The 13,946-nt window shown below is 47.1% G+C and overlaps 1 protein-coding gene and 1 non-coding gene across 2 annotated transcripts in view; one reads left to right on the top strand and one right to left on the bottom strand.

Moving 5' to 3' along the window:
* Positions 1–443: 443 nt before the first annotated feature.
* Positions 444–517, bottom strand: TRNAS-CGA (transfer RNA serine (anticodon CGA)). Its single transcript has one exon. It is a non-coding gene; the product is annotated as a tRNA-Ser (tRNA).
* A 1,354-nt stretch (positions 518–1,871) lies between these two features.
* The window catches only part of LOC144109928 (uncharacterized), a 12,314-nt gene continuing 239 nt past the window's right edge, over positions 1,872–13,946 (top strand). Inside the window, exons 1-5 of the mRNA XM_077642697.1 lie at positions 1,872–2,098; positions 2,585–2,682; positions 5,024–5,163; positions 7,261–7,325; positions 12,836–12,901. Of these exons, the coding sequence (XP_077498823.1) occupies positions 1,987–2,098; positions 2,585–2,682; positions 5,024–5,158 (345 nt within the window). The 5' untranslated portion in view covers positions 1,872–1,986 and the 3' untranslated portion in view covers positions 5,159–5,163; positions 7,261–7,325; positions 12,836–12,901. The remainder of the gene's footprint in view (positions 2,099–2,584; positions 2,683–5,023; positions 5,164–7,260; positions 7,326–12,835; positions 12,902–13,946) is intronic.

Here is a 13,946-nt window from a genome sequence, read left to right as displayed (position 1 = left end):
CCAACTGAGCTACGGCGACGGCTGTCCAATCTGCTGCTCTCGTGGGTATTTATGTTCATTGGGTGTAAGCGAACCTTGAGAGTGTTCACCAGCGCCACCCTCGACCATAGCGGCGGACGTAGCACGTCCTGTAATACCGCGAGTGTGACGTGGAACGTCATCTAACGGCTAGGGCGGAAACTGTGCGAGAGCCCTCTTAAGCTACCTATGGCATCAAGACTGCCAGAACCGAGATCCTCGTTAAGCTATTAGCAGATAAGTTAAATGAAATGAGGGGCCGGTTTGACAAACTTTTTTAAGGGAGCTAACAGTCACCGAAACCAAGGTGCATATAGGGGAATGTTTTTTTTTTATGTGTTGTGCTTATCAGTGGGATATTATAGTACTTAGATTAATAAATCGATTAAAGAAAATTACTTATAAAGCAGCAGAAAAAACAACCATGCCGCCGGTGGGATCCGAACCCACGACCTCCGGATATCGCGTCCGGTGCTCTTACCAACTGAGCTACGGCGACGGCTGTCCAATCTGCTGCTCTCGTGGGTATTTATGTTCATTGGGTGTAAGCGAACCTTGAGAGTGTTCACCAGCGCCACCCTCGACCATAGCGGCGGACGTAGCACGTCCTGTAATACCGCGAGTGTGACGTGGAACGTCATCTAACGGCGAGGGCGGAAACTGTGCGAGAGCCCTCTTAAGCTACCTATGGCATCAAGACTGCCAGAACCGAGATCCTCGTTAAGCTATTAGCAGATAAGTTAAATGAAATGAGGGGCCCGTTTGACAAACTTTTTTTAAGGGAGCTAACAGTCACCGAAACCAAGGTGCATATAGGGGAATGTTTTTTTTTTATGTGTTGTGCTTATCAGTGGGATATTATAGTACTTAGATTAATAAATCGATTAAAGAAAATTACTTATAAAGCAGCAGAAAAAACAACCATGCCGCCGGTGGGATCCGAACCCACGACCTCCGAATATCGCGTCCGGTGCTCTTACCAACGCTGGTGAACACTCTCAAGGTTCGCTTACACCCAATGAACATAAATACCCACGAGAGCAGCAGGCCCAGACTTTATAGGTGCTTCCTGTTTGTCGTAAGCCACACAAAACTTTCTGCTTAAAGCACTAAGTAAAAAGCGCAAAGCACAATCAGGCACCGCGCGCCACTATAGCTTCCAGCTTTGAAACCGAAACCGAAAGCGATTTGTCACATAGCGACTACTTTGTTTAATGCAGTGGCGATCAAAAATCGCAGAACACTTCAAACATTTAGGTTACAGCGGTACCATAAAGCTCATACATGATAGAGCCCACAGAGTTACACTTAGCTACCCTATTCACACTCCATGGGCAGTCACAGGTGCAAGACCGATTTGAGGGGCTAGTTGGTCCTGCAGTTGGTTCTGCTTATGTTGGACCAACGCTCTGTGGCACAGCTTGACACGGAACTCATAACTATTTCCCCTTCAAAGTAGTATTTGTAACTTTTCAACTATAAGTATTTCATGTTGTGTAGAGCCCCGCGTCGTCTGCTACTACATGCGGTCAATCAGCAGTCAACTGGATGGACGGATGCGCTGCACGAGGAGGCTGCGACATGAAGCGGTATAGAGATCACGGTCGGAGACGCAAGTTCTGCCGCAGGAAACAAACAGACGAAATTGAACGAATAAAACGTATTTATTATTCTGGTTTGTAAAGAAGAGGTCATCATCATCATCGTATGCAGTGCCCTGTGCGGTGCGCGTCGCCAAGCCAATCCAAGTCTGCGGTCGTTTGCGTCCAACGTTTGCGTCGTCACTCGTGTCGGTGTGTGTGGTTGTTACAGTTATTAGATTGTGTGTTTTGCAGCCACATGTGACACTTCCACTATGGGTCGTCAGCTGCGGCGAGCTATGCGTACGTGAAATACTTCGACCGACGGCGCAAAAGCTATCGTACACGTCTCTATGTCGTCCTTGTTTCCTTTGCGCTACACCTATCCATGATGCCTCACCGACTGGCGTTAGCGACCTGGCAAAAAAAAAAGGACGTCTACTGGCGCGGCGGAAAAGATGAGAAGGCATTCTATTCCGCCCAAGTAATGGAGCTTGGAGGTGAGTTTTGCAGTTACTTCGCTACTTGGTCAGATTTCAGAAGTGCCAAACGTGTGATGCGTGTACAGTCAAGCCTAACGCTTTTAGCAAAGCTTGGTGGCGTTTTACATAAAGTCGATGCACATGCTTTTTTACTGTTGCGAGCACTTGCAGAACGCTTACGATACCACTTCCTCTGTGCTTGCGATCCGAGCACACAGCAGCCCAGCGCATGCTTCCCAAAGAAGGGAAAAACTGCGTGGTCGCGTTGTAGCAGGTCTCGACGTAAGCGTCACTCTGAGCGAAATAATATATCGTGATTTTTTTCATGAATTCAAGTAATTGCATGAGGCAGGGGGAAATCGGCTGTGTTCAGATCTGCTAATTTTTCGCATCATATGATTTTTGGAAAGCAATGAACGCGACACACTAACTGATCCGTTTCCGTAGCTTGCCCTGTGTTTGCTGTCGCTTTCATTATTTTATCTCTCATTTCTTGTGTTCCAGTAACAAAAGCGGAGCTTATCCAGAGGGTGTCCAAGAGAAAAATCACTGCAATGGACCTTGAAAAGTCTGAGCCAGCAACAACAGTTGCACAGATACATGTATGTACTGGGCGAAGTTTTACTGCGGATGCCTCTGCTACTGCCACTCGCACGCTTACCAGTCGCAATATGTACATTACATAGCAGCATACTTCAGAGCCAGGCAGGCGTCTCTGTTTGTGTGTGTCTAAAATATTTATGGTTGCGGGAAGCAGCCAGGCTCCCGTCAGCAACAGAGAGCTTTGTAGCAGATCTTTGAATTGTAGTATAGAGATATTGCTTAAATGCTACCATTGTAAAAGATTGCGTAGGACACTAGAGAACCGCATGTGGAATGGAAGCATCGTTCTGTTTTTTGTTCTCTCATATATTGTGTGCTTCATGTCAGGTCAAAGTTTCATTTTTCGTATTGCCTCCTCACATTGTTGTCTAAAATATTTATTGTTTGGGGGAGCAGCCAGGCTGCCTTCAACAACAGAGAGCTTTGTATCGAGCCCACCGATACGGCGTTGCGGGACAGCGCACTTCTCTCATTGTAGCACGTTGTCTTAGCTTCGGCTTGCAACTCGGTGGCCTGTTTTCTCAGTGCCATGATACTGGTTAAACATATGTATTTCTGGAAATTTATAAGCCCTGCTATTCTTCGGTTATGCGGCATACCAAAGCGAATCGGGCCACGTGAGACACGGATAGGGCCTCTGATAATTATTATTCACGAGGGGTGATAATTATTATTCACGTGTCTATCGAAAACACCTGTGCTGCGCTGTGGGCTACAACTGCGGTGGGCTCTCTCCGGTCGGGGCGGCTCTTGTCAAGACACGATTAATTACTGGAAGGCACCGTTCCCCTCTTCCCGTCATCTGTTCATCGTCGGTCGCTTCTTGCAGGGAACCAGTCAAAGGGGGAAGGTCATTTGAATTTAGCCGAGCGTGGGAAGAACAGGCTCCTTCCCAGCTAGTCATCCTTTCATTTTGTGCAGTCGTCGGCCACCGGATGACGCTGTCGAAATTGCCGCTGCTGTTGCTGCGCCACCGTGGTCATCCCTGTCGATGGGATCTGCACCTTAATCCTCTTCGGCTGGTGTGCATTCCGTTCATAATAGGCCCAACGCGGACGCCACCAAAAGCTCCCCATTTGACTTTCAAACAAAAGGGGTGCTGTCTACTCTTGTAAACGGAAGGGCAGCCACACAGAACAAGCAGGGATCGAGGACTAAAGCTAGTGGTCCAAGCGGAAGGGAGAAAAACCTCTGAGAGGGAATGGAAGGAGAGGAGCATGGAAAAGTAGCTAGTTTGCCATATATGTAACTCCAATATAATGTCTTTTATTAAAGATTGTTTGCGGTTGTGTGTTCCGGGGACGGTGCCTCACAACAACCTTGGTAGAGGACATTTTCAGCCAGAGGGTGGTCGGGGCACTTTAAGTAGTGGCTGCCGGCTGGCGTGCATGTGTGCTCTGCCAAATTTGTTGTTCAAAATTTTTATTCTCTACGGAGGTCATTTTCATTTCACAGCTGAAGATGAAGCATAACCTTGCGTGTGCCGATTCGGTTGTTGCCATAAAGCTTGGTGCTCGGGTCTTCTGCCACAAGTGCTTAAAATACCTGAGAAATACCGTATGCATACTTCACCTTGCATTTGACTCATCAAAAAGAAAAATTTCCCGGTGTGGATGATCATGCCTGCACACACAGTGCGGGGCCGACATGCAAGGCCAGATTGTAATGCCTTTCATTCTAGTGCTAGCTCTGCAGTAAAAGCGATAGCATACAGACACGACGTGCAGCTAAATTTGTACAGTGCATGCACTTCAGAAAAATGTTCAACCAGCTGATATGCACGCTTGTCAAAATAATGCGTGCATTACTTGCTGGCAGCAATATTAACAGCTGGAGGGCGGCAGACTACAGTTGAGTGGAACATATCCTGATTGTTTTCTGCTTACAGCCCACAGGAATTAGTTCACAAACAGAAATTGCAACTACCACAGCAGAGTCAGTATAGGCAGGGTCGATCATTGGCGCCCAAGTAATTAGTGTGTGGTTAACAAATATGCAATAATCTGAGACTACAGCACGTTGTTTGAGCAGTGCATCCGCAGTTTTTCCCTCCTCCTCATCATCAGCCTCACTACACCTACAGGGCAAAAGCCTCACCCATGTCTTTCCAATTAACACTGTCCAATTAGCCCTCCTATGTGGTGTCAAATGCAAGTCTTTAGAGTGCGACTGCCCGTCACATATGCTTTTGAGGATATCTCGAAGCTTACATGCAGACTTCACGACAGCACACAACGCACTGAAGGACATATACTTGCGTTGTTGCCGCCGATGTATGCATCTGAGTGCAAGAGTCCGCGGCTGCCCTGAATAACTAACGTCCTTTCTTTCGCTCCCAAGGATCAGATTTCTACCGTACGCATGCGAGCAATGAGACGCAACAGCAAGCAAAGCAGCAGAGGGCACTCGCCTTTTGTGATCCATGGACGGCCTTGGCGCCATGATTGCCAGCAGGCTGGTTCTGGCGGCGACTAGTTCATGTGAGCATGATGCACCTTCCTGTCAGGAGTGAATTTTCTGGCAGCGAACAGGCTCTCCGAGCACGGCAATTTGAAAAAGCCCAATGATAATTTAAAGATTTAAAGATGTATAGACACCTTATTTTGGTGGCATGTTTTCTTCCCTACAATGATTCAGAAGACACTGCTATGAATGAATCATCATGTGGTGTTTGCCTGGGACCTATAAATAATTTATAATCGAATTTTTCTGCCATGCTGTCTCAATTTCAACAGCCGAGTGAAGACTGTGACATCAGAGAGGTTATATGTAACGTGAAGCATGGAAAAAATGCGATATAATTGCTGCTTGATCGTTTTAATTCACTACAGTGTTGAAGCCAGCCTTCCTCAATAGTCGGAATGACAAATGTAGCAGCACCGATTATATTGCAGTTTTTCATGCCTCGCATGACCTATAAGCTCACTTTGACGTCATAGTCCCCATTCAGCTCTTGAAACTGAAACGGCGCGAGAAAGAAATTCGATTATAAATTATTTAGTAGTCATGGGAGAATCTTCATCATCAGCCTGATTACACCCAGTGCAGGGTGAAGGCCTCTCCCATGTCTCTCCAATTAACCATGTCTTGCCAGCTGCGCCCACCTTATGCCTGCAAACTTCTCAATTTCATACGCCCACCTAACCTTCTGCCGCCCCCTGCTATGTTTTCTTTCTCTTGGAATCCCTTAGGGACCAACAGCTATCTTACCTTCGCATTACATTCCCCGCTCAAGCCAATTTCTTCCTCTTGATTTTGGCAAGGATGTCATTAACCCGCGTGTGTGTTCCCTCAACCACTCTTCCTGCTTCCGGTCTCTTAAAGGAGTATAGACACCTAATTTTGGTGGCATGTTTTCTTTTCTTCAATGATGCAGAAGACGCTACTAGGCATGAATCACCATGTGATGCTTGCCTACGACCGCTAAATAATTTATAATTGTTTTTTTCTGGCATGCTGTTTCAGTTTTGGAACAGCCGAACGATGGCTCTGACGTCAAAGAGGGCTTTTCCTTCACGTGAGCCATGGAAAAATGTCCATAGAATCGCTGCTTCATTGTTCTAATTTACTGCAGTGTTGAAATCAGCCTTCCTCAATTGCTGGAATGACAACAAATGTGCAAGCAGTGATTATATTGCTGTTTTTTCATGTCTCGTGACGTGTAAGCACACATTGACGTCACTGTCCTTGTTCAAGTGTTGAAGCCGAAACTGGACGAAAAATAAATGCTATTATAAATTATTAAGCGGTCGTAAGAGATTACTAGCTGCTACTCCATGTATAATAATGCCTTATGCATCATTACAAGCAAGAAAGCACGCACCCAAACGGTAGGTGTTATACTGCTTTAACGTTACGCCTATCATTTTTCTTTCCGTGGCTCACTGCGTTGTCCTCAGCTTAAGCTGAACCCTTTTTGTTAGCCTCCACGTTTCTGCCCCATAGGTGGGTACTGGTAAGATGCAGCTGTTGTACACATTTCTCTTGAGGGATATTGGTAAACTGCCATTCATGACCTGAGAGACCCTGCCATATGCGTTCCATCGCAATCTTATCCTTCTAGTTATTCCCTCATGATCCGGATCAGTTGTCACTATTGATACCTGCCTTAAATAAACGTATTCCTTTACCTTTTCCCTTACCTCGCTACCAATTGTGAACTGCTGTTCTCTTGCTAGACTTGAGAATAGGAGAATACCACAAGGTAATCCATGGATAATAATGCCTGATGCCTCATTAGAAAGCAAAAACACACACCCAAAAGATGGGTGTTTATACTCCTTTAAAGCTAGTTGGTGCATTACAGAATGTGAGTCACCAGTGTTGCCAGTAAAACCCTTTAACATCATATTTTGATCTGTTGATTGAAATCAAGTTTTTTTGTGTTCTAGTTAATGGTATTTCATTATTTCTTTGCTCGTTATTTGGAAAAATTATTTATCGGGACTCTGACCAGGCTCAAGAAGTGTAATGTGATAGTAAACAGAATATGTTTGAAAATCCTCTGAAGTTGCCGTTTAATTTACCTTGTACATTAGTCTTTTGTAGCAAATATGAACACTTTTCATACTTTGCAGTCTTCCACTAGCATGGATCCTGCTGCACCACAGAACCCGGATATCTTGCTGAGGTCAGCAGCCAGGTATGAAGGTGTCGCATATTTAGAATGTAAGACAAGTGGGCTTTGATGCCCCATCGGCCAGTGCTGATAAAGGAGCAAAACACAGACGGAAGACGAGGCTGACAAAGTTCAGTTTGGTGCTCAGGAACGCTTGGCTACCGGGGTGCGCCGTGCTAACAAAGATTGTGGCCGTCCACACTTCTTGTTTGATTTGCGTCTTTACACTTGTGGAGGGGCTGGGTGCGCAGTGCTAACAAGAAGTGTCGACGGCCACAATCTTTGCTAGTACAGCGCACCTCGGTAGCCAAGCGTTTTCTGTGTGCCAAACTGAACTTTGTCAGCCTCGTCTTTGCCTGTGTTTTGCTCCTTCTTCAGCACGGGGCGCTGGGGCATCAAAGCCCAATTGTCGATCTTACAAGAATGATTTTGTAAGCTTGAAATGCTTTTAGGTCTCATCCTTGATAAATGCAGGCAAACAATCTAGAAACCGGAAACATGGGGATGAGCATCAGTGCACACCTCTTGGAAATGGGAAATTTTCTGTCCGAATAATATGAAGCAGAAAAAAAATTGCCTGCAGAGCAGCCCTAGGCACAATTTTAACCTGTGGCAGCTCGGAGCAGTATTGCTTAGCGATGGCTTTGTGGTCGAAATGCAGTTTTTGTTTGTGTTCTAGTTGTTGACATTTCATTATTTTGCTGAATTATTTCTTGCAACTCAGACAAAGTTCAAGAACTGTAATGTGATAATAAACTCAAAGTGCTTTAAAATCTCCTGGAGATGCCAATTAAAGGAACACTGAGGAGAAATTGAAGTTGTCTTGTATCGATAGAATATATAAGCTCCTGATCACAAAAACGCAACTCTTACTGAAAAACAAAGCTCTTGTAAAGTAGAAAATAGCAAGAACCAAAATACAGGTATCGCCGCCCCAAAGCAATCTCGCAAGTACAAGCATGATAACGTCATTGGACAAGAGACGCCACGTTGTAGGAATTTTCCTTCCTACATGAAGCTGCGAATCTGAGGCTGACAAAAGAAGGTTGCGCGGTTCAATATTGAAGTAAGTTTTGTCTTAAAACCGATAGTGCACTTTTATCACACAAGGAAGACAGACAAAAGACAACCTGAATGTTGGAAGCAAAAAAAGCCGATGCTTGGCGGCTCCACAGGCGGCCAGGAAAGTTTCGACTTGTTATGGCGCTTCGCGTCTATGAGCTTTGTGTGCCTCATGGTTTTGTTTTTAACGCGTCTCGATTTACAAGTGCCGAACAGCAGAGGAACTCCGTGCCGCTTCAAGTGCTAGTTAACCTTTGAAGGAGCCTGTTAAGGCTGGTCAGGTGATTGCCGCGGTCGATGAAAAACCATGATGGCACGATGGTCGGTGATCATACAAGGCAGTTAGCTGTATAAAGAGCACTTGTGTCGTCGTACGCTCGCTTGGCGAAACATTCCCGGCTGTGCCAGTCAACTTCAAACTACTTAATGGAAATCATTTATTAGGGACGGGAGACAAGGTACAAGGCAGTTAAAAAAAATTGATGGCCTACCTGTGTTAGGCCAGGATATACGTAGCGAAAGCGCGGAGACTTCTGCAGCGGAAGATTGCACTCACTAGATGCGCCTTTATTCATGGTTAAATCTTGAACCGTCGTGGCGGAGTGGTAGAGTCCGCCTCAAACTACAATGGCCCTGGTTCGATTCCGAGCCTCGGCACAGGTTTTTTTTTTATTCAGTGAGTGGGTGGGGGGTTTCAGTGGCGCGCATAGATGCCGCCACCGAATACGTTGGTTAGCGGATAAGCGCAGGCTCTGTTAAAGGGGCTGTTAGGAGAACTCTATCAAATTATTTTTGTTAGCAAAATCTGATAGTTCGGCATTTCAAGGCGTTGTTGCCGCCTGTCCGGGAGCGAAAGATGCATTTATTTCAAAGAAATTTGGATTCAAAGTTGAAAAAGTTTTTCTCGCCACTCTGATTCAAACTCGGGAACTTTATGACATCACGGCGCACTCTTATGACGCTGCAGGACGCAGTGACGTGAAACGTGACGTGCGCGCAGACGTGATTTCTCGCGGCTAGCAGTGTGGTCTACCAGCCGAAATGAAAGCTACTGCCGCCGCACGTTGAAGGCATCTATCGGGGATCGCTACTGTCGCTTCGTTTACGTTTGCACCGGCGTCTTGTCTGCGTTATGATCGATCCCGTTCCCGAACCTGACGACGAAGTTCTCGCAAAAACTCCGGCCTGCATTTCAGCGACCTCAGCCCCACAGAGCGTGCGATGCTTTTGAGGGAGCTCGGTTAGGTTAGGTGCCGGCGGGTTGTTTCCCCCTTCCGCCATGAGCAGCCGTTGCAAATCATATCATAACCCCAGTGCGGGGAGTTACAAGGGGCCGGGACAAGGTCGGTGAGTCGCGCCCATTGGAGGCTGGCCGGGGCTTAGGGGCGAACGGATTGCGATTCCTTGAACGGCGCGGTTGCACGGTGCAGCAGGTGGCATCAAGGTCTCCCACAGTTGCAAGGGCCAGGTTATTTATTTATTTTTTGCCAAAAAAACGGATGGATACTCAAGGGCGCTTGCGTTTAAAGTTGGCGGCTTGAAAGTAAAGCCCACGCTTCATCGGCTTCCGCGCGTTTCCGGCGGTACGGGGTCTACTGGATCGGGCTCTCTCGCCCACTTGCATGTACCTTCAGATGTGTACTGTGAATGGATTAAATTAGCCGAAAGCTCGAAAACAACAGCTGCGTCCAACTGCCGAAGCTATTGAATGACGTCACAACACGTACCTCGCCGCAGAGCTGAATCGGTCTGGCCGGGCCGGCGGTGGCTGGCGCACCCTCCGCAAAATAGAGACATGCTTAAAGTCTCCGCCAGTGCGGTCAGAGTGCGCCGAAACTGCCGAACGCGTTGGCGGTCAAGCACAGTTGGAGCATAGAGGGTCTCGGTTTGGCCGATGTGACGTCGCCATGCAGCGCGCGCGCGCATTACTCCGGAGTGTAAACGCACCTTAACAGAGCCTGCGCTTAACAGCTAACCAACGTATTCAGTGGCGGCACCTATGGTAGCCACTGAAACCCCCCGCCCACTCACTGAAAAAAAAGAAAACCTGTGCCGAGGCTCAGAATCGAACAAGGGCCTTTGTAGTTTTAGGCGGAGACTCTACCACTCCGCCACGACGGCTCAAGATTTAACTATGAAAAAAGGCGCATCTAGTGATTGCACTCTTCCGATGCAGAAGTCTCCGCACTTTCGCTACTTATATCCTGGCCTAATACAGCTAGGCCATCAATTTTTTTAACTGCCTTGTACCTTGTCTCCCGTCCCTAATAAATGATTTCCGTTAAGTAGTTTGAAGTTGACTGGCACAGCCAAAGAATGTTTCGCCGGGCGAGCATGTGAAGACACAAGTGCTCTTTATACTGTGAACTGCCTTGTACGATCACCGACCATCGTGCCATGATAGTTTTTCATCGACCGTGGCGATCATTTGACCAGCCTTAACAGGCTCCTTCAAAGGTTAACTAGCACTTGAAGCGGCACTTGGAGTTCCTCTGCTGTTCGGCACTTGTAAATAGAGGTGCGTCAAAAACAAAACCTTGGGGCACGCAAAGCTCATAGATGCGAAGCGCCATAACAAATCGAAACTCTCGTGGCTGCCTGTGGCGCCCCCAAGCATTGGTTTTCTTTGCTTCCAACATTCAGGTTGTCTTTTGTCTGTGTTCCTGGTGTGATAAAAGTGCGCTATCGGTTTTAAAACAAAATTTACTTCAATATTGAACCGCGCAACCTTCTTTTCTCAGCCTCAGAGATTTAGCAGCTTCCATGTAAAAAGGAACATTCTTCCAAGGTGGCGTCTCTTGTCCTATGACGTCATCACGCTTGTACTTGCGAGATTGCCCTGTGGCGGCGATACCTGTGTTTTGGAACTTGCTATTTTCTACCTTACAAGAGCTTTGTTTTCTGTAAGAGTTGCGTTTTTGTGATCAGGAGCTTGTATTCTATCGATACAAGGCAACCTCAATTTCTCCTCAGTGTCCCTTTAATGCGCGTTTATAGCCTGGCGTAATGCATGCGCGCGCACTGCACACCAACGTCACGTCGGCCAAAGCGAGACCCTCTATACTCCAACTGCGCTTGACCGGTGACGCGTTCGGCAGCTTAGGCGCACTCTGACCACATTGGCGGAGACTTAGAGCATGTCTCTATTTCGCGCCGAGTGCGCCAGCTGTGCCAGCCAGACCAGACTGATACGGTTCCATGGCGAGGTGCGCGTTGTGACATCATTCAATAGCTTCGGTCGTTAAGCGGTGCTGTTCTTTTCGAACTCTCGGCTAATTTAATCCATTCACAGTACACATCTGAAGGTACATGCAAGTGGGCGAGAGAACCCGGTCCAGTGGACCCTGTACCTCCGGAAATGCGGAGAAGCCGTTGAAGCGTCGGCCTTACTTTCAAGCTGCCTACTTTAAATGCAAGCGCCCTTGAGTACCCATCCGTTTTTGTGGCAAAAAAATAAATAAATAACCTCGCCCTTGCAACCGTGGGAGACCTGGACGCCGTCTTCTGCACCGTGCAACCGCGCCGTTCAAGGAATCACAATCTGTTGACCCCAAAGCCCCGGCCAGCCTCCGATGGGCGCGACGCACTGACCTTGTCCTGGCCCCTCGCGACTCCCCGCACTGGGGTTATGATATTTAATTTGCAACGGCTGCTCATGGCGGAAGGGGGATCGACCCGCCAGCGCCTAACTAACCGTGCTCCCTCAAAGGCATCGCACGTTCTGTGGGGCAGAGGTCGCTGAAATGCAGGCCGGAGTTTTTGCGAGAACTTTGTCATCGGGCTCGGGAACGGGATCCATCGTAACGCTGGCAAGATGCTGGTGCAAACATAAACGAAGCAATGGTAGCGACCCTCGATAGATGCCTTCAACGTGTGGGGGCGGTAGCTTTCATTTTGGCTGCTGCTAGACCGCACCACTAGCCGCGAGAAATCACGGAGTCTGCGTTTACGTCATGTTTCTTGTCACTGCGTCCTGTAACGTCATAAGAGTGCGCCGTGATGTCATAAGAGTTCCCGAGTTTGAATCGGAGTGGCGGGAAAAACTTTTTCAACTTCGAATGCAAATTTCTTTGAAATAAATGCATCTTTCGCTCTCGGACAAGCGGCAACAAAGCCATGAAATGCTGAACTATCAGATTTTGCTTACAAAAGAAATTTGATTGAGTTCTCCTCACTGTCCCTTTAATGTACCATGTACAGTCTAGGTCAAAAGTGTTAAGGCTACAGCATTCAGCTGCAGTGAAATCAATGTTCCTAGAATAATTCATGTAGCGGATCATTCAAAACTGTAGTCAAGCAGGAAGCTTCTGTATCGCAAGAAGAAACCTGCTAGCACTTCAAGGTCACTTGGTCTTTAATATTGCTGTAATGGCTCTGCTATGCGGCTGAAGCGAAAAGCCTTTGGCCTTAAGACTTCACCGACACTGTACATTACTCTTGTTGCAAATGCGAACACTTTGCACACTTTCCAGGCTTCCACTAGCATGGGTCCTGCTGCACCATGGAATCCAGGTGTTCTTGCTGAGGTCAATGGCCAGGTACGATGGCTTCTTATATTTAGAACTAGTTTGTAAGCTTGAAATGCTTTTAGCTCTCGTTCTTGGTAACTGCAGGCAAACATTCTAGAAACTGTGGAAACGTATAGGGCTGAGGATCAGTGCACACCTCTCGGACACGTGGAATTTTCCATCCAAATGGCGTGGAGCGGAAAAAAATTGCCTGCGCAGGAGCCCCAGGCACAATTTGAACCTGTGACAGCTCAGGGCAGCTTTGCTTAATGAACTCTTAGATCACTAAGCCATGACCACAACCTTTCACCTTTCATGTTCTAATTAGCACAGCCTCTTGTGCTAAGATTTAATTGCTGTGTTTTAAATATTCATAATCTTTCATCTGTTCGTTCTGTGTTTCCGAATATTTGGCAGCATTACTGTTGCCAGGGTGCAGTGGAGCCTGAAGTAAAGATAAAAAGGCTCATCTATGTTGTCAAAGGCAGCTTATATGATTGCACATAAACGTGACCTGGTGGCCCATCGTGCTGCTCACTCCGAAGAAGAGAGCGATGTGTCATGTTTTATCATTAGTAGCGTTTGCAAGGAAAACTGCCATTTTCTTAATGTTACATATAGGAGTCCTGAGGAATAGGATTTTAGCAGTTTTAATGTGGCAAATACTTCTCTCCCCAATCTGTTATAGGGCTTTATACAAAGCATATGTGCAGCTGTTTTATTGCAGATCCACCTCGGGAGCGGAAATTGTCAGTGCAGAGCGGTGGCGCTGGCTTCTTTCCCAAGGTCGAGACTTCCTGTTTTGCAAGGACGCCACAAAACTTTTGTGGGGTTCCCCACAAAAGTGACGCTCCTTCCTGGTGATGCTCCTTCCCCGAAGAGCCTTAGGGGAAAGAGCATTCAGGGAAGGAGCATCACCGGCTCAGTATGCCGGCAATCGCTTAAGGCTGGTGGCATGCAGAAGCCTATGATGAGCTCAGAAAAACTAGCATCTGTGGGCAGTAAGCCTCTTATTTAGGTACATTTCCTGACTGACAAAGGCATTTGTTTATTTAAGTGTGCATGACTTAAATAC

The sequence above is a fragment of the Amblyomma americanum genome, chromosome 11 (assembly GCF_052857255.1).
Source record: "Amblyomma americanum isolate KBUSLIRL-KWMA chromosome 11, ASM5285725v1, whole genome shotgun sequence".
NCBI classification, from domain to species: domain Eukaryota; kingdom Metazoa; phylum Arthropoda; class Arachnida; order Ixodida; family Ixodidae; genus Amblyomma; species Amblyomma americanum.
This window is presented reverse-complemented; position numbering and strand designations above follow the sequence as displayed.